At 40.1% G+C, this 19920-nt stretch overlaps 2 protein-coding genes across 2 annotated transcripts in view; one reads left to right on the forward strand and one right to left on the reverse strand.

The window, feature by feature from the left end:
- The window catches only part of LOC126263292 (uncharacterized), a 65048-nt gene extending 55344 nt beyond the window's left edge, over nt 1–9704 (forward strand). Inside the window, exon 6 of the mRNA XM_049960378.1 lies at nt 9139–9704. Coding sequence (XP_049816335.1) covers nt 9139–9285 — 147 coding nt within the window. The 3' untranslated portion in view covers nt 9286–9704. The remainder of the gene's footprint in view (nt 1–9138) is intronic.
- Nucleotides 9705–17002: 7298 nt separating this feature from the next.
- The window catches only part of LOC126262431 (CDK-activating kinase assembly factor MAT1), a 31205-nt gene continuing 28287 nt past the window's right edge, over nt 17003–19920 (reverse strand). Inside the window, exons 2-3 of the mRNA XM_049959072.1 lie at nt 18804–18934; nt 17003–18445 (exon numbers count right to left, since the gene is read on the reverse strand). Of these exons, the coding sequence (XP_049815029.1) occupies nt 17634–18445; nt 18804–18927 (936 nt within the window). The 5' untranslated portion in view covers nt 18928–18934 and the 3' untranslated portion in view covers nt 17003–17633. The remainder of the gene's footprint in view (nt 18446–18803; nt 18935–19920) is intronic.

Below are 19920 nucleotides of genomic sequence, written 5' to 3' on the forward strand. Positions count from 1 at the left end.
TTGAAACATTATTGGCAAATCCAGTTGACTGTAGCACTGCAGTACCAGAACTGCCCAGCATTAGAGTGAGAGCAATGGGAAGGGTGATTTCATCTCCTGTACCAAACCCATCATCTCAGAGTAATCTTTATACCTAATGTCCATAATTATTTGTTGTATATGTTCTAATTTTAGTCTTGCCTTATCATTTTTGCCTTCTATGATTCTCTTTAGTGCCGTGGAAGTTATTTACTGGTGTTTTAATACACGTACTCTCATCCTACTTATTCTTCTAGTTAAACAATGGAAAATTCAGGATGAAATAATGATAATATTATGAATAGGATATATTTCTACTCATCATACAGTGAAGATGTTGAATTGCAGACACGCACAACAGAAAGACTGCTAAACAAGTAAATTTTTAGCCAACAAAAAGCCTTCTCCAGAATAAGGCAGTGCGCGCGCACTCTCTCTCTCTCTCCCCATGACAACTGTCTCTGGCTACCGAGGTCAGACTGCGACCAGCTACACAATTCCTGTTCCCAACCCTTTGTCTCATGGCTCATATCCCTTTAATAGACAGAGATCCAAGACCTGTCCCATACATCATCGCAACTCCACCTACTCTGGTCACAAGCATCACGCATCCCATCAAAGGCAGGGCTACCTGTGAAACCAGTCCATTGATCTACATGCTAAGCTGCAATCACTGCGCTGCATTCTACATGGGCATGACAACCAACAAGCTACCTATCCACATAAATGGCCACAGACAAACAGTGGCCAAGGAACAACTGGACCACCCAGTTGCTGAGTGCACTGTTCAACACAGTGTTCTTCATTTTAATTACTGCTTCACACCCTGTGCCATCTGGATCCTTCCTGTCAATAGCAGCCTTACTGAACTGCACATGTGGGAACTCTCTCTGCAACATACTCTACGTTCCTGTATGCTGCCACGCCTCAGTCTTCATTTGTCACTGTCTTTCACCTATCTATCCCCTTCCCTGTCACCACTCCAGCACTACAAAGACTTCTGTTATTCCACCAATGCACCCTCAGTCCACAGTCCTTTACCTCCCTACATTTTTGCTTCCCCCCTCCCCCCCCCCCCCCCCTCACCCCCTGTCTAACCTCTCAACTGCACCTAACTGCCCTACCCTCTCCCCTACCATGTCCCTGTATACTCCCACAAGTAACAATTTGCCATCCCCCACTCTTACCCTGCTTTCCCTCCTCTTCCTCACCTCAGCACTCTCCTCACCTCCACCAGCCAGATTGCTTCTTCTATCACATGCAGTTGCTCGCAGTCTGGCCTCGGCAGCCAGAGACAGTGGTCATGTGTGGGTGAGTTGTTTGCATGAATGATGTGTGTGTGTTTTGTCTTATTCAGAAAAAGGCTTTTTGGTCAAAAGCAATTCTACAGAGAACTTCCTAATTTTTTATCTTATTAATCCAGTTAATTTTTAGCATCCTTATAAATCTTTATATTAATCCAGTTAATTTTTAGCATCCTTATAAATCTTTATATGTATCTTAAATGCTTCCGATCTCTTATTTTCCAATTACTCCACAGTCCATGATTCATTTCTCTTCAGTTTTGTGCCCTATATATAAGCTTCTAATAATAGTTTTCTCAGATTAAGGCCTATGCTTGACGTCCTACTTGCTTCAGCCTTGATGCATTATTTTCTTTCAAGTTAGCTGAATTTATTCTCTTCATCTACTTTGTAGTCTCCAGTTTTGATGTTAAGGTTGTTGCTAATCTCATTTGTGGTATTCTTCAATACTTTTGTCGTTACTGGTTTATTCTCAGTTCATATTGTGTACTCAGTAGTGTTAACTCCATTCAATAGATCCTGTGAATCTTCCTCTTTATCAAATAGGATAACATTCTCATCAGAAAATCCTGTCATTGCTATCCTTTCACCCTCAGTTTTAAATCCTCTTCTGAAACTTCATTTTACTTCCATTATTACTTTTTCAATATACTGCTTGAAAAGTAGTGGAAAAAGTCTGCAACTCTGCCTCACACCTTTTTCTTTTCCTGTCCTACTGTGTATTACCTGTCTTTCCCTCAGGTGCATACTTATGTTTCTGAGGATTTTGAATATCTTGCACCACTTTATATTGTCAAATATTTTTTCTTCATCATCAAATCATCTGACAGGATACTCATAAAAATTAACCTACTCAGGTTTGTGACTGAATCAGTATGATGTACATATGTCTTTGGCACTCCCACAGCCTGTATTGTACTTTGAATTTTTTGAACTCTACAGAAGTAGATGTCTGGAGATCTTTATTTTCATTCCCCTGAACATAGCAAACTTTTTCTGCATTAACTGTGGTGATTTCCAGTCGCCATGTTAATCGGTACTGTAACACTCAGATTAAGTCTGAGCACAGATTCAGAATAAGGAAATAAAAGTGTTTGTACAGAAAAAAACTGTACATCTCGAAGAAGCCTTTTTAAAACTCTTGGAATTCTTATACCCACATCAACATATCTATTCCTAAATGATTTCTGTTCCTAACAGTAAAATTCAGTTTCAGGTGAACTATGATCTAAACATAGACACAGCAAAAATTTTCATGTGAACTTTGCAATCTCTTATATGGAACTATGTGGTCTGCTGCAAAGGTATGAAACAAGATCCCATCTAACAAAACCTGCAATTCTCTAGCAGTTCAAAAGAAAATTAACAATGTACCCCATTAGAAACTCTTTTTACTAATTATCTGAATATCTAAATTCAAGGATTGAAAAGTTCTACTAGCTACATGACAATCAGCAAAACCCTGCATGATAAGTAGTAATGTTCAGTAAACAGGACTCTCTTTGCAAATATGGGTATCTATATTCTTTGTAAAATACCAGTGCAATCCAGGAAATATTAAGCTTCCAATAAGAGATAAAAAGCAAGTAATTAGTATAACTGAGGAGGTAGCAATTTCTTAAGAAAATAGCAGCTTTCTTTCTAATTTATTTTGTTAAATTTGGTGACATAAGCATGAATAACAGTAAGTGCTATTGTGACAGTTTAGTGTTAATACACTATACAGGTTAAGTTTCTGTGATTCACTTATTTTTTATTAGTGGGTACCAAGACACAATGCATACCCTGAATGTTCTCCCTTCTTGGTGAGTTGTAGGACATGATGAATAAATGAAAGACACTTAAAGGTAATGAATCATGACCTTGGGCTGACCATTTGGTTTGTTTGAATTAGATTTAGTCAGACTGCTCAATTATGGCTTTTGTTAAATAAATAGGCGCATCACAATCTTTAAAATGGGAAAGACTAGTTCATAATTGTTTTTGCAGCAGGAGTACAAGACAATTGCCCTACCATTGCCATTTGCAGTATACCTGACCTGAGGAACTGAAGCCAATGGACAAACAGCAAAATTACAAAATTCCACATTCACAATAGTTCATTCTCACAAGTAATAATCTCCTCTCCCCCCCCCCCCCCCCTTCCGCCACCACACACACATACACATTCACTAGGGGCAAATATGGCTAACAGAGGGCCACAGTATAATACAGTTCATCATTGCACAAGACACTCACCTGTTTTTCTGAAGCTCAATGAATAACAGTTTTGCTACTACTATTTTATGATTCTTATTTTATAAGTTACATGTTCATATTGGTGAGATCTTTAGTGCTTGCTTTTGCAGTAGCCCTTCTCTTAGACAGCAGAATGGAATTTTGGCCAGAGAGGCAATTGACATAGCAGCTATTTGCACTGCAGTAAGGTGACACAAAGCTCCACACTATCAACTCTGCAACAGTGTCATGGATTAAACTACAGACTTCTCTGCACAGAGTGAAGGCATGTCACACACTTGTTGTTGATCTGACTGTTGAATGAGGGGCTTAGCAGTCTCTTTATTTCAATGTAATTTGAATGGAGTTAATTGGGCAACAACATTGGGCTTCAGTCTCACTTCTTTTTGTCATCAATGTCAACCACTTATTTGCAATGCTGCATTCTTCACCCTCCTTTGACAACCGTTTACTGTACTCAACACAGATACAGTTAAAATATGAGGGTCACAGGTTCGGGATATTATTACTAGTAACATGTCACCTTCAGTCACAATATTTTAACATTCTGTTTAATTCCACTGACTACTGGAGTTGCATCTCCAATTTCATGAACTAAATTAACATTTTGGCATTGCAACTGCTTCAGTTTATCATCTGGCAGTAAATTAGTGACACAGCTGTTAGTTTTATGAGATTACTGAATGAATGAAGTATTAACTTTTTCATTGCAAAAGTGTTTGTCTTCTGGATTGGTGAAACATTTAACTTCAAATGATGTATCATGTTTATGATTTTACTACAGAACTCAAACAACACAATTTAATTTGTAGAAAATTTACATAAACAAATGATATAAAAAAAGAAAACACAATAAGTTGCAGACAGGCAAAATTAAAAGGCACTTAACAAAGCTTTTGGGCACAGCCTTCATCAGTAAAAGAGAAACAGGGAGACACACACTGTTCACACACACGAGCAAGCACACCTTATGCACAGCTGACTGCCAACTTCGGCAACTCAGACCCGAATGGAACTATACCCGCACTGGCGAAACATTGCACTTGACAGTTCACTTTTTGTCAAGTTAGGTTGGCTATATTGTAATAGTGATGTTGCAACAGCAGGTGATACAGTTTTCTGTCCTGTCTCGTAAATGCAAGCAATTGAGCAATTACAGAGTATATAAACACTCATTTATAGTTATACTACAATGACAGGAAGTAAACAACCATACAATAATGCACGTAAAAGGATAACAATGCACACCCTTTCGATAATGGAGCAAAGAAATACAGAAAACAAGCATCTGACGACTGGTACTTTAAAATCAATACTGTACATAGTTTAAAAAATATATAATAACTGAGATTGCAATAAATAACCAATATTAGTAATTTTTCACTCGCCAATTTACAGTGATTATGACGCAATTCCATCCAGCTTGCCATCGTCACTGTTGTCCGATTCACCGCCAAAACCATCTTCATTGTCGTCATCAGCAAGACAAATCATTAATTGTTCATGGCCACTGATAATGCCTTCTATTGTCTGTGCTGCTCGTATAAGCTTCTCAATGTGCTCAACTTTTTTCCTTCATGGGGTTGCATCCACAGTCACAAGAGCTTCACGCAACAGCTTTTCCACCTCTGTTATTGTAAAGGACTTGTTGTTGTTCCTTACGTACATTTTCACATCACTCCATACTAACTCAATAGGGTTGAAATGGCAGTGATATGGTAGCAGCCTTATTACACTATGACCCTGCTCCTTGGCAATTTTGTCTACTACATATGTCGGTGTCGTGGGCTTATTTTCTTTAACAAGAGAATATAATAGAACCTTTGTCATACTCATATCCACTGCAATATTTCGAGCCTGTAACCACTGCACCATAACTTCTTTTCGATCATTTGTGGTTGGAGCTTTGTTCAGTATCACCAAATGATATGGAGCATTGTCCATTACAATTGTTGTAGGGACAGGAAATTGTTTTAAAAGATTCCTGAACCACTCAACAAATCGTGTGTGAGCCATATCTTCATGATAATCACCAGTCTTTTCTGATCCAAAAACTAAAAGTGTGTCGGGGACAAAACCACTGGAGGAGCCTGCATGGACCACAATTAATCTAGCTCCTCTTCCCATCGGCTGATGGCCGCTACTGCTGGGTGTGTTATCCATCCAGCATTTACTGACAGCTTCCTCAGCATTAACCCACGTTTCGTCTAACCAAATTATGGAATGAATGTCTCTGCCCACAATTTTGTGCAAGAAAATGCTTCGAGCGGTAACAATATGTGCCCTTTCTACAGTACTTTGTGTCCGTCTAGTGTTTTGTAACGGAAACCCATTTTTTTAGCACAATTTTTAGTGATGTTTCACCACCCCTGAAGAGTTCACTTTCTTTTAAAGATACTAATAACTTAGCTACAGTTGGATACTCTTTTCTCCTGTAGTAAGCATAAACGTGCCTGCAAATTGCATCAGTCTGGAATGAATCTAAATTGGTGATAGGACTAGGCTGCTTTTTCTTCTTTCCCAGGGTTGTTATAAATGTATTATTTGATCCAGTCAGCTGGGAATCATTACGGCTCACTTCAGTATCTTCCAAGTTTTGTAGAAATACTCCCTTACTTACTATGGTTCTTGCACTAATTCAAAGAGTTTTTGACGTACGTTCCACCACTTTATCAGCAGTCCATGAATGCTTATGTAGTTTTTCTCCTGCTCGTAAAACTCATGAGTTCTGCGTAGTAACTCCAGCGCCTGGCTGTTTAGCGGCACCCCTTGATTCAAAGGATTGTCACTAGGTGAACGAAGTCTTTTCGGTGGCATTTTCCAAGTATGTAAACTCACAACATAACGAAAGTCACAACGATATAGAACACAGCACAACAAAAATATGCAGTAAACAACATACAATTCACGTTGTTTACACATTCACTAAACAAAGCCGGCAACGCGGGAACTTTGACGTCACAGCACATGAGTAACAGCAGTGCTCACTTTGCTGTGATTGGCTGGCACCCCACGCTGAACGCCTAGTGCCTCTCGTTCTTCACTTGTTACACTGTTACGCTGCCAACTTCATACGCAAACGTCAAGTGCAATGTTTCAGCGGCCCGGGTGTATTACGTACGTAGGATGGCAGCAGCACTCTGAAAGGGACGGGGAAGGGACAGTAGTATATAGGTGGGGGCAGGGGGGGGGGGGGGGGGAGACAAGGGAACAAGTGCGGGGACAGCGAAATGCTGTCTGGCAGAGTGTGCAGGGCCAATAATGCCAACTGGTGCAGTGTCAGGATGTAGTGGGGCAGGCAGGTGCGGGGTGCAGGGGGAGGGGGTGAAGCGAAAAGCAGAGGAGTGGGGAAAGACGGGCAGATGCTTTGGTGGAGGACAGCAAGCAAAGAGACAGGGAAACAAGAATGGGGAGGAGATGATGGGACATAGGCTGTGGAAACTGTTGGGTGGAGGGTATGGAGAGAGTATGTCACTGTAGGTTGAGGCTGGTATAATTATGGGAGGATTGAATGTGCTGTAAGGATAACTCCCATCAGTGCAGCTCAGAAAAGCTGCTGGTGGAGGGGTAGTGAAGCACCATTGAATTCAAGTGTGTTACACACAGCTGCATGTTGTGCCACAGGGCAGTGTACCTTGCTCTTGGTCACAGTTTGGTGGTGGCCGTTCATGCTGGTGCACAGCTGGTTAGTAGTCATACCAATATAATAAGCTGTGGAAAGGTTGCAGCAAAGCTGGTAAATGCACATGGTTGCTTTCACACATGGCTCGGTCCCTGATGGTGTAAGATGGACTTGTGACAGGACTGGAATAGGAAGTGCTGGGTGGCGTCTTCCAAGTGATACAATCCTTGTGGCAAGGGTTTGGGTTTGGGAGTGACATATGGAGGAACTAGGATGTTGTGAAGTTTGAGCAGGTTATGGAACACCACTTTAGGAGGGGAGGGAAGGATCTCGGGTAGGATGTCCCACATTTAAGGGCATGATGATAGGTAATCAGACCCCTGGCGAAGGATGTGGTTCAGTTGTTCCAGTCTGGGGTGGTTACTGGATGATGAAGGGGGCACAGCTTTGCGGGAATTTGTTGAGAGTGGTGGGAGGATTGGGGGGTGTCAGAGGATATGGCATGGGAGATCTGTTTGCTGATTAGATCTAGGGGATAGTGTTTGTCTATGAAGGCCTTGGTAAGACCCTCAGCATACTGAGCAAGGGAGTCCTTGTCACTTCAGATATGCCATCCCCATGTAACCAGCATGTAGGAGAGAGATTTTTTTGTTGTAAAAGGGATGACAGATGATGAAATGCAGGTACTGTTAGTGGCTGGTGGGTTTAATGTTGACAGAGGTGCAGATGAAGTCATCAGAGAGGAGGACATCAACGTCTAGGAACGTGGTATGCTGGGTTCAGGGGACCTGGTGCAGCGGATGGGAGAGAAAATGTTGAGGTTGTGATGGAATTAAGGAAGCGTGTCTTGGGCTTGAGTCCCCATCTCCCTGCTCCAGCACCTCCTGCTGCTGCACCTGTTGGCATTCTAGTCTCTGCACAGTCCACCAGACAGCATTCCTCTGTCCCCCTAACCATTCCTCTGTCCCACCACGCACACACTACTATCTATTCCTCTTCCGTGGCCCTACCAAATTGCTGCTGCCATCCTATGTGACAGTTGCATTCGAGCCTGAGCTGCCAGAGTTGGTGGTCATGTGTGGGCGAGATATACTTGCTTGTGTGTATGAACTGTGTGTCTCTCTCTGTTTCTCTTTTACTGATGAAGGCTGTGGCCAAACACTTTGTGTAAATGTCTTCTAACTGTGCTTGTCTACAACTTAATGTGTCTTCTTTATGGTACGTATATATCTGTCTTTTCCTACATTATTGATATTTGTATGTGGAGTTTCCATTGTTCGATATAAAATAAAATTATTCAGAAGAGCGGCAGTTAAATGCTTTTTCATTTCAGTACACACTGAAGAAGATGTGGTGTGTCTATTAGAATAATACATTACTCATTTCTTCATTTATATAAAGAAAGATGACGCAAAATAAACTAAAATTTCTCAGAGGAGCGGCTGTTAAAATTGTTTCTACATTCTTGCATATGTTGGATGACCTTTGGCATTTTTGTTAGCATGCTGAGTGACAATTTACTAATCACTACTTCCTATTTCTATTGATGGGGATATAATTTATTTGTCTGATATTCTTATCTGAGATGTATTTGTCTATCGTGTCCTTGTTTTTCATTATGTAAAACCCAGCCATCAGTAACTGTTGAACATAGTATTTTGAATTCACCCAAAGTACCATAGATGAAATACCAAATCAGAGGACCCTGATAGCCATGTATGCTTAAATCGACCTGTCCTATGCTTATTTTGACTGCTGTAGCTAGTAAAAGTCTTTATCAGGCACGCAAAATCTTATGAAGTTTCAACATGCTTTAGTCATATTTTGCTCCTATGTACGTACATTTCAGAAGTGTGTTTCATCACTGATGGCAAGCTAGTGCAATTCTCCTTTATTGCAATTGAAGTTGCATTTCATAACAATGATTGCCATTGATACGACTTGTCTTGCACACAGGTGTACTGGGTTGGCCCCATGACTGGTTCAGTGTTGGCGTCCCTAGTCTACCTGACAGTATTTGAAGATCATCATGCTTCACAACCTGCTCAGCATAAGAAGGCTGGGATTGTTGAAGTTTCCACTGTGTGCAGAGATGGTATATGAAACAAGTACCTCCCACGTGCTGCATGAACACGCAAGAATGAAACAGTATATCTCTGGTACTGTTGCCAAGAGTGTGTGATACATGTTATGATACCCAAAGGACACGTATAGCTTGTTTAAGTACCAACAAAAAGTTACAGCAGAATGGCAAAGAACTGCTAGTGTTACTACTATTTACATGAATTCCTTACGGCACTTAATAATCACAAGAACACTCAGAACCACTATGATGGGTATTTCATATAAAATATATTCACAACTATCTCTCATTAACAGTTCTTGGCATCTCTTTTTGAATTTGGAACTCTGAATAGAAAGTGTATGAAGGTTCTTTTCTTCATCAGTGAAGCTGCAAGTTTATTTGTTTGTTGCTATTTCATCAAACATTCATTATTTCAAAATCAATGATAATGTGACAGAATATGGGCTACATTTATGTAAGCAAGTGATGTGAAAGTCTTGACACTCTTGTAAATAAATAAAATAAAATCAAATAACAAGTCAGTCCCAAAAATACGTATAAATTATTGCACAACAATCAGAACAAACAGTTTGGATTAATATTAGTAAGCTGCCTGATAAACCTGTTGTGAAGTATCTTTCTGGACTGTTCTCAGAGAAAGATAATACAATCACACAAATTGTAGTTGCTTCCATCATTGAGCACTTATTCCAATTTACCGGATAAGAAATATCATACAGCATATTAGAAATTCACAATACCTTTCGAAACAGGTAGAACAGGGACCAACAAGAACTATGCTTGCATGTGGTGCTTGTGCACGCGTGCCAGTCTCTCTTCTGCACACTTTCCCCTCTACCACATCATGTTGCCTCAATGGAAAGGGGGGGGAGAGGGGTGGATAGAATTCAAAAGCACCGCATGCAAAATGCAGCTTTGTTTCATATTTCTCAACAACATATATCACAAAGAAAACAATTTTTGGTATTATTTAATTATTTTTGGCACAATGAGGACATGACGAAATTTATATTTGGCACAACCTGTTGGCATACAGACATGTAATCAAGACATACTTAGTTTCATAATAGGAAAAAAACCTTTCATGTACATATCTTGATTGAAACAATGATATCACATTTGCAACCGAATTATGGAAAAACTTCACGAGGAAAACAACGTAGAACTCCAGAACAGTTTTAACATAAATGAATTTGTCTTTTAAATGGAAATTACATGGTGGAGTGACCAGTTCCATATGCAGATGCACATGGGCACTTTCAACTGAAATGGCAAGCAGTCTTGGAAACTGCTCAAAAACAAATGTAAGGTTGGCATTGTCCTCAAACATTGAGAAACCTATTCCTGCAATTCTTTCAACAACACAATTGTCAAAATTCTTTAATGCCAGTGAGCTCAGCAAAATGAATGGTCATCCTTCTCAGAAGTTGTTCCTTCCAAAATGTGATTTTCTTTTTAAATACATCCACATTCACAATTAAATCAAAAGTATGTTGCTTCTTACCTTTCAGCGTCTTACTGAAGACATTCTGCAGTTAACTCTGTTAAAAAAGAAATGTCTGCAAGCCATTCTGGATCTTTAAATTTTTATTCTTGCTTTCCTTTTTCCTTCAGAAATTCAACAACTCATTCAAGGCATGTCCTTTGACTTAACCAACATACTATGCAGTAATATGTCTCTGTACTCTTTGTCCAATTCCATCATAAACTGTTGCAACTGGCAATGTAACAGTGTGTGCGACTTCAGAAAATTTACTATTCACACTACCAGCTCCATTATATGTTTCATACCTGCATATTTAACACAGATTGCTTCTTGATGTAGAGGACATTGAATCCCATACAAATCATCTGTCAATTGTTGTAATTTTTAGCTCTTTCATCACTTACTAAATTTTTAAGTTCTTTCTGCAGGGTGTTGTAATGCTGTTTCATACCAAATTTGTGGTACCCGTCGACCATGCAACTGCATATAAGATATTGAGAGTTCTCATCCTTCTATGTGGTTCCCATTCATTTTTAATGGACTGCAATGACAGATCACTTGACTGCCTCTTTTTGCACAAACAGACACTGGACCTGTAAGCTTCCTTTATACCATGAACAAATAGCAAAGGATAAGCAATGCTTACAACATGATTGTGCCAAAGTCAATAAAGTCATCCTGAGCAAAATAAGCCACACCAAATGCTGGAGGAAGTGTCACTTTGCACAGCTAAATGAAAGATTGTGCTATACTGAGGAGGACTGAGCATACCAAGTAGTGCCAAGACAGGCTGAGCCTCAGCCCACATGCAGGCAGCACATTGTGCTCACATGAAGTTTTGCACACCATGGTTGCCCCTGAGGTAGGGCATTCTGATGGGCATGAATGCATTCAGGTGATCGGTATCTGACAGGAACAATGTTACATTATGGAAAACTATCATAAAACACTCAATTTTTATTTGTAAATGCAAACCACACAAGCAGCTGGTGATCTAATACAGCCCACCCAGTAGACTCCACTTGCAGAGTAAGCCTATTACAATGGAGGTTTAGCAGGTGGCGCTTGGGCATCCTTCTAGCAAATGTTTTGCCTCAGCAGCCATCTCCCCACCCCTCCCCTCTCCAAATTGGCACACAGCTCACAACGAATTTCTTTGGTGGCAGTCGTGGTGGTGGTGGTGGTGGTGGTGGTGGTGGTGTGTGTGTGTGTGTGTGTGTGTACTGACACGCAATCTTGTTGAACAGCTGTCAAAGAAGCATGTCCGGCGCATATAGTTACAGAACACTGCTGACATCTACATATACATCTACGTGATTACTCTGCTATTCACAATAAAGTGCCTGGCAGAGTGTTTAATGAACCACCTTCATGCTGTCTCTCTACTGTTCCACTCTCGAACGGCACGTGGGAAAAACGAGCAGTTAAATTTTTCTGTGTGAGCCCTGATTTCTCTTATTTTATCATGATGATCATTTCTCACTATGTAGGTGGGTGCCAACAGAATGTTTTCGCAATCAGAGGAGAAAACTGGTGATTAAAATTTCATGATAAGATCTCGTCACAACAAAAAACGCCTTTGTTTTAATGATTACCACTCCAATTCACGTATCATGTCTGTGACACTATCTCCCCTATTTCGTGATAATACAAAACGAGCTGCCCTTCTTGGTACTTTTTCGATGTCATCCGTCAGTCCCACCTAATGCAGATGCCACACTGCACAGCAATACTCCAGAATAGGGTGGACAAGTGTAGTGTAAGCAGTCTCTTTGGTAGACCTGTTGCACCTTCTAAGTGTTCTGTCAATGAATTGCAGTCTTTGGTTTGCTCTACCCACAATATTTTCTATGTGATTATTTCAATTTAGGTTATTTGTAATTGTAATCCCTAAGTATTTAGTTGAATTTACAGCCCTCAGATTTGTGTGACTTATTGCGTAATCGAAATTTTAGCTGATTTCTTTTAGTACTCATGTGAATAACTTCACACTTTTCTTTATTCAGGGTCAATTTCCACTTTTCGCACCATACAGATATCTTATCTAAACCATTTTGCAAGTCGTTTTGATCGTCTGATGACTTTACAAGATGGTAAATAACAGCATCATCTGCAAACAATCTAAGACAGCTACTCAGATTGTCTCGTATGTCGTTAATATAGATCAGGAACAATAGGGGGCCTATAACACTTCCTTGGGGAACGCTGGATATTACTTCTGTTTTACTCGTTGACTTTCCATCTATTACTATGAACTGTGACCTTTCTGACAGGAAATCACGAATCCAGTCGCACAACTGAGGCGATACTCCATAGGCACGAAGTTTGGTTAGAAGATGCTTGTGAGGAATGGTGTCGAAAGCCTTCTGGAAATCTAAAAATACGGAATCAATTTGACATCCCTTGTCGATAGCACTTATTACTTCATGAGTATAAAGAGCTAGTTGTGTTTCACAAGAACGGTATTTTCTGAATCTGTGCTGACTATATGTCAATAAATGGTTTTCTTTGAGGTGCTTCATAATGTTCAAATACAGTATATGTTCTAAACCCCAACTGCAAATCGACGTTAGTGATATAGGCCTGTAATTCAGCGGATTACTCCTACTTCCCTTTTTGGGTATAGGTGTGACTTGAGCAATTTTCCAGTCATTAGGTACAGATATTTCTGTGAACAGGTGGTTGTATATAATTGCTAAATATGGAGCTATTTTATCAGCATACTCTGAGAGGAACCTGACTGGTATTCAATCTGGACCAGAGGCCTTGCCTTTATCAAGCGATTTAAGCTGATTTGTTACACTGAGGATATCTACTTTTATGTTTCTCATCTTGGCAGTTGTTTTTGATTGAAATTCAGGAATATTTACTTTGTCTTCTTTGGTGAAGGAGTTTTGGAAAACCGTGTTTAATAACTCTGCTTTAGTGGCACTGTCATCAGTGACTTCACCGTTGTTATTGCGCAGTGAAGGTGTTGTTGTGTCTTCCCTCTGGCGTGCTTTATGTATGAGCAGAATCTCTTTGGGTTTTCTGCCAGATTTTGAGACAGAATTTCATTGTGTAAATTATTAAAAGCATTTCGCATTGAAGTACGTGCTATATTTCGAACTTCTGTAAAAATTTGCCAATCTTGGGGATTTTGTGTTCTTTTAAATTTGGCATGCTGTTTTTGTTGCTTCTGCAACAACGATCTGACCCATTTTGTGTACCATGTGGGATCAGTACGGGGATCAGTACCATCACTTATTAATTTATGTGGTATGTATCTCTCAATTGCTGTTGATACTGTCTCTCAGAAAACATTCCACAACTTTTCTACACTTACATGATCAGATCGGAAGGAGTGAAAAGGCGATAAGAGCATTTTTATCAGACTTTTTAAATAGATATACCTTGCGTTTCTTTTTTATGGTTGTAGGTGTTGCGGTATTCAGCCTAGCAGCAACTGCCTTGTAATCGCTGATCCCTGTATTCGTCACAACACTCACTATTTGTCCAAGACTATTTGTTGCTAAAAGGTTAAGTATGCTTTCGCAACCATTTATGCTTCGACTGGGCTCATGAACTAATTGTTCAAAATAATTTTCTGAGAAAGCATTCAGTACAATTTCGGATGGTGTTTTATGCCTGCTGCCGGCTTTAAACATATAATTTTTCCAGCATATCCAGGGTATATTGAAGTCACCACCAACTATAATTGTGTGAGTGAGGTACCTATTTGAAATGAGACTCAAGTTTTCTTTGAACTGTTCAGCAACTATATCTTCTGAATCGGGAGGTCAGTAAAACGATCCAATTAATAGTTTACTCCAATTGTCAGGTATAACATCTACCCATACTATTTCACATGAACTATCATCTCAATTTCGCTACAAGCCAAACTACCTCTGACTGCAATAAATACTCCACCACCAACTGTATTTAATCTATCCTTTCTGAACACTGTTAGAGCGTTTGAAAAAATTTCGGCTCAACTTATTTCCGGCTTTAGCCAGCTCCCTGTACCTACAACTATTTAGCTTCAGTGATTTCTATTAGGGCTTGGAGCTCTGGTTCTTTCCCAACACAGCTACGACAATTTACAACTACAATACCAATCGTTTCTACATCTACCTTACTCTGTTTTAGCTCCCTACTGTGGTTCCCGGAGACCCTCTACTAACCTAAAAAACCACCCAGTCCCTTCCACACAGGCCCCACTACCCGTGTAGCAGCCTCCTGTGTGTAGTGGACTCCTGACTATTAAGCAGAACCCGGAAACCCACCACTCGATGGCGCAAGTCAAGGAATCTGCAGCCTAGACGGTCACAGAACCGCCTGAGCCTCCGATTCAGACCCTCCACTCAGCTCTGCATCAAAGGACCACAGTTGGTTCTATCGACGATGCTGCAGATGGTGAGCTCTGCCTTAATCTCGGAAGCAAGACTGGCAGTCTTTACCATTTCCATAAACCGCCCGAAATCAGACAGAATCTGCTCCGATCCAAAGCGACACACGTCATTGGTACCGACATGAGACGCCACCTGCAGTTGGCTGCACCTTGTACTCTTCACGGCATCTGGAAGCACCCTTTCCACATCTGGAATGACTCCCCCCGGAATGCACACGGAGTGCACTCTGGCTTACTACCCCTCCTTGGCAGCCATGTTCCTAAGGGGCTCCATTACGTGCCTAATGTTGGAGCTCCCAACTATCAGCAAACCCACCCTCTGTGAATGCCCAGACCTTGCGGGCCAAGAAGCTTCCTCTGGAACAGGGTGGACGACTGCATCCGGATCAGAACCATCGTCAGCCACAGATAACACCCGAAACCTGTTCGTCAAATGAACTGAGGAGGCCCTACAATCGGGCCCTTGGAAAGTTTTTCACTGCCAGCCAGACTTTGGAATGATCTCCCTCTCGACCACGGGTGAGGGGTCAACCTCAGTGCAGGCAGTACCCACGGAGGTCACAGCAGTGGACCGATCAGAAGACACGTGGGACGTGTTCGATGTCCCTCGCATCCCCGTGTCCGATCCCCTACAGCGACGTCCCTTGGCAGCAGCCTCAAGCTGTGTGACAGAAGCCAACGCAGTCTGAAGCTGTGAGCGAAGGGTCGCCAGCTGAGCTCACATATGTACACAATGATCACAGTTGCTATCCAGTACTGCAGTTGCTCCTGTTTGAAGCTCGTAAAAATATTTAACAAGGGAATGGTGTACTTGCCTTATTAGTAGCAGGAACTAGCGGTGCGCTCTCGCTGATGGTCTAACTGACGATGATCAACAACCAGCTTTGGATTCTCATGTTTGTTAAAGACATATTCATGTGTCACTAATCAAGCTTCCTTAGATTCTTATTATTTGACATAACCAGAAGGCATATGCATCTTATGGAAATTTGTGGATGCAATAAGCATTGCTCCCACATAGTGAATTATCATTTCTCAGAAATTCACTTAATAGGGCTTTTTCCCTATTGTCACGTATGTACACTTGCAGGTTTCTACATCAACTGTCATCAAGGTCAAGAAGCAACTGAATGAATGTAATTTAAAAAACAACATGTTTTTGCCTCCAACCACTTTCTTTGTGCTGTTTGAAATTTAGTGGCAACAAAACCCAGCCATGCAGCTGCTAATCAATGTATCGGCCTCTGTAAGGAAACGGAAGACTGTTAAAATCAGTTCCTACAAGATGAAAAAGTGAGATATGCTGCAAAAGAATACAAAGAAGGAAAAAAAAGCATTATAACCTCTTGGAAATGGAATTTACTCCCACATCTGCATTTTTTTTATTACAGACAAGAAATGTAATTTGGATTACTGCTTATCTGAAAGCCGTCTTCCTATTCAAGACATAACATACACAGAAAAGGAACAATGACGGAGTTTTTTCACCTTCAACTTCCTAAGTAGTAGGTATTCACAACAATGATCAGTGTGAGGTGGTCTATTCTTTCACTCTTCACAGTACATGACTTTTGATATGAAAAATTTCTGATCACCTGTTATATTCACTCTTTATGGATGCACTCTTATAAATGTGTTTTATACCATTTCCATTTTCAATGGAAAATTGGGACAAATTATAAAATATTCTGTAACACAGTTTAAATTAAACGTGTCTTAGTTAACAAGTCTAAGTTTTGTAAGATGCACACACAACATTTACTCGTGCCTTTACGACACAAACTGGAAGTATTTTTTTTTCTGAAGGGCTGATAAAATCTGTTACAGCTGGAAAGAAGTTTTAGATAACAACACTGACTCCAAACATTCAATTATGATTTATTTTCTGTAAAGTATAAAAGCTGTAATAATGGTAAACATCTGCTATGAACAGGCACATAAAATCATAACGCATACACCCAAATGGGTAAAATTAGCACTACTTCTTAAAATATTGTTCTCACACCATCAACAGAAGTATAAAGGAAAATAATATTGCATTACTCTTTTTGGCATACGGTTTCATTCTGTATTGGCAATAGTGTGGTTGAAGTGGTGCTAATATGTCTCAAAGAACAAAATAAAATGGAATAAACCAAAAATTACTGTCAGCTTTTACAAAACCATTTCCAGTTAATAAATTTAAGATAAAGGGCATATTGTACAAAGTACTGACTAATGAGGTAAAAATTTACAAATAAATATCTTAACTGAGCAGCAGTAAAACACTTATTACTAATGGAACTATCCCAATGATATCCACAGGAAGAAGTCTGTCTACCAAACCACATACTACTTCTGAGACTGACACTATGATCTGAAAACTATAGTGGTCATGTTTCAGTTCCTCAGAAGTAAAAGTACACCACAATGATTAGTGGTGATGGGCAAGTATGTCTCATACCAGCCACATGAATGTTGCTGACACACACTGGGTTTACGCACAGGTATCAATGTGAATAGTAGAGGCCCATAAGGCCTTCCTGCAATGCACGCATACATGCAAATTCTGCTTTGTATCCACCGGCTCTCTCGGCAAGTGTTTCACTGCGCACATATTTCGAACAACCTCTCCTCTGCATCTCTTCCCAGGTTGGTGGTTCTGGACCACCACAGTCAAATTTAGGTAGTGTGTATGTGAATGGTGTCCCTTCATCTTGCTTTGGAATAGGCAAGAAGCCCTGCTGAGATTGTCGGCCAAACTTGATGCCAGTTGAAAACTGTGTTACACGGGTTGCAGGTGCCTGCCTTGCTTCCTCTTTAACTTGCTGAATATTCTGAGCATATGTTTCCACAATATTTTTTGCATTTGCATCTGAGAACATAAGTTCATCAATTAGAGCCTCTTTTTCCCTAATCTTTTTCCTCTTCTCTTCCTCCTCTATCTTCTGCAACTCTTTCTTCCTAAGCTCCTCCTGTAACTTTTCTTCTTCCAGAAGTTCTTCCAGTTCCATCTCCTCCTTTCCAAGTTTTACTTTGTTCTTTAATATAGTTTCTCGGTTTTCTTTCTTGTACTGCTCAATTCTCTTATTTGTGTTTACCACATCTATATTGTTTGTTAAGTTGAATATTATTGTTTCAACTTCTTCTAAGTAATCATTATATTCCCTCAATGTACTGAAATCTTCTTCCTTTTTATTAAAATCCCTCAACACACGCTTTCGTATGTCCACTTCCTTCTCCACCATAGGGTCTTCAAAAAGCTGGACACGAAAATTACTTCTTCGAAGTGGTGCAAAACATTCTGGACAAGATCCTGAGCCTGTAAAGACAAAAAAAAAATGGCCAAAAATACAGTATATTGACAGGTGTGTGCAAATAAAAGCATTATGCTCCCATAAAGAATTAGAAGTTGGCTACATACTGAGGGCATGGAATACAAACTTAAAGTATGATAATCAAATGACGTAGTCAGACCTTTCTCAGCAATTTTTTGGAGCAGAATAGAGAGCACTGTGGAAGTAGTGAAAGGAAATGGCAATACAATGAATAAATTTCAGTTAGGTACACAAAGTAACTGTGACAAAGCTTACTCAATGTTGACTTCCTGCTTGTAATATGTGGCAGTTGGAATAATTAATTACATGGCACAGATATCTTCAAGTCACTGACATACGTACCTTTCAAGAAAAGAAGATCCACACAACTTTCACATAATGCATGCCCGCATACATTAACCATCAGTTTCAGTGAAGGATTACGGTACTTTGTTGTTTTACATCTTGGACAGGCTTGGTCATCCATCTTGGTACTGTAATTTAGAAATGCATAGATGTAAAAGTAAGCATAAGTGACAGAGAAGGGAAAATAAGCAATACTGAGGAGAACAGAAGACTGTTCACCTTGCATGCAAAGGCATTTATGCTCAGCTGTAATTCTGTTAATTTATAAAGATGACATTTAATTGTAATTTTGTTTCAGGGCGTAAAAACAACTAAGGTCATATGTGCCCATTTGACAGTAGAGCACACATCATAAAACATAAGGAAAATGCAAATAAGCCATTCTTACCAAGGCTACTATAACAGCATATAGAATATTGCATAAAAAAATGAAGGGCTAAAATCAGTTTCTCAAAAACAGAAAGTGTTTGCCTCTTTAGCTAAAGGTAGAAATGGAAACTTGTAGAATGCAATTACAGAAGGATTATGTTATTTACAACCAAACTAAGAAGAGATATACATACTACACTAAATGTATTCCACTTAAACTGGGGGCAGTAATATATGGAGACGTCACATGTTACCGATCTTCTGAAAGTGTAAGCTCTGCAACTTCAGCATTCACACAGTATCTGATTTTGGAGCTGAAAATGTCAAGTTGGCTTACTTTCCCTATTTTCATTCACTAATGTCTTATGGCATCATTAGTTTTTCGAGCAACTCGTCATTGAGGAAAAAAGTGTTTGAGGCATGAAAGGTAATGTGTGGGGTGCACTCTAGAAGCTCTTGTAGACAGCTCTCTAAATGGTTTGGCATACTCAAAACAGCTTTGCAGTACATTTATTCTGTCATTACACTTGTTATCAACAATCAAACATGGTTTTAAAAACAATATGATGTGTGTGTGTGTGTGTGTGTGTGGAGGGGGGGGGGGGGAGAGGGAGAGAGGGAGAGAGAGAGAGGGAGGGAGAGAGAGAGAGAGAGGGAGAGAGAGAGAGAGAGAGAGAGAGAGAGAGAGAGAGAGAGAGAGAGAGAGAGGGGGGGGGGGAGAATGAACATAGTTACATATAAATCA

This window comes from Schistocerca nitens, chromosome 6, assembly GCF_023898315.1.
Source record: "Schistocerca nitens isolate TAMUIC-IGC-003100 chromosome 6, iqSchNite1.1, whole genome shotgun sequence".
In the NCBI taxonomy this organism is placed as follows: Eukaryota; Metazoa; Arthropoda; class Insecta; order Orthoptera; family Acrididae; genus Schistocerca; species Schistocerca nitens.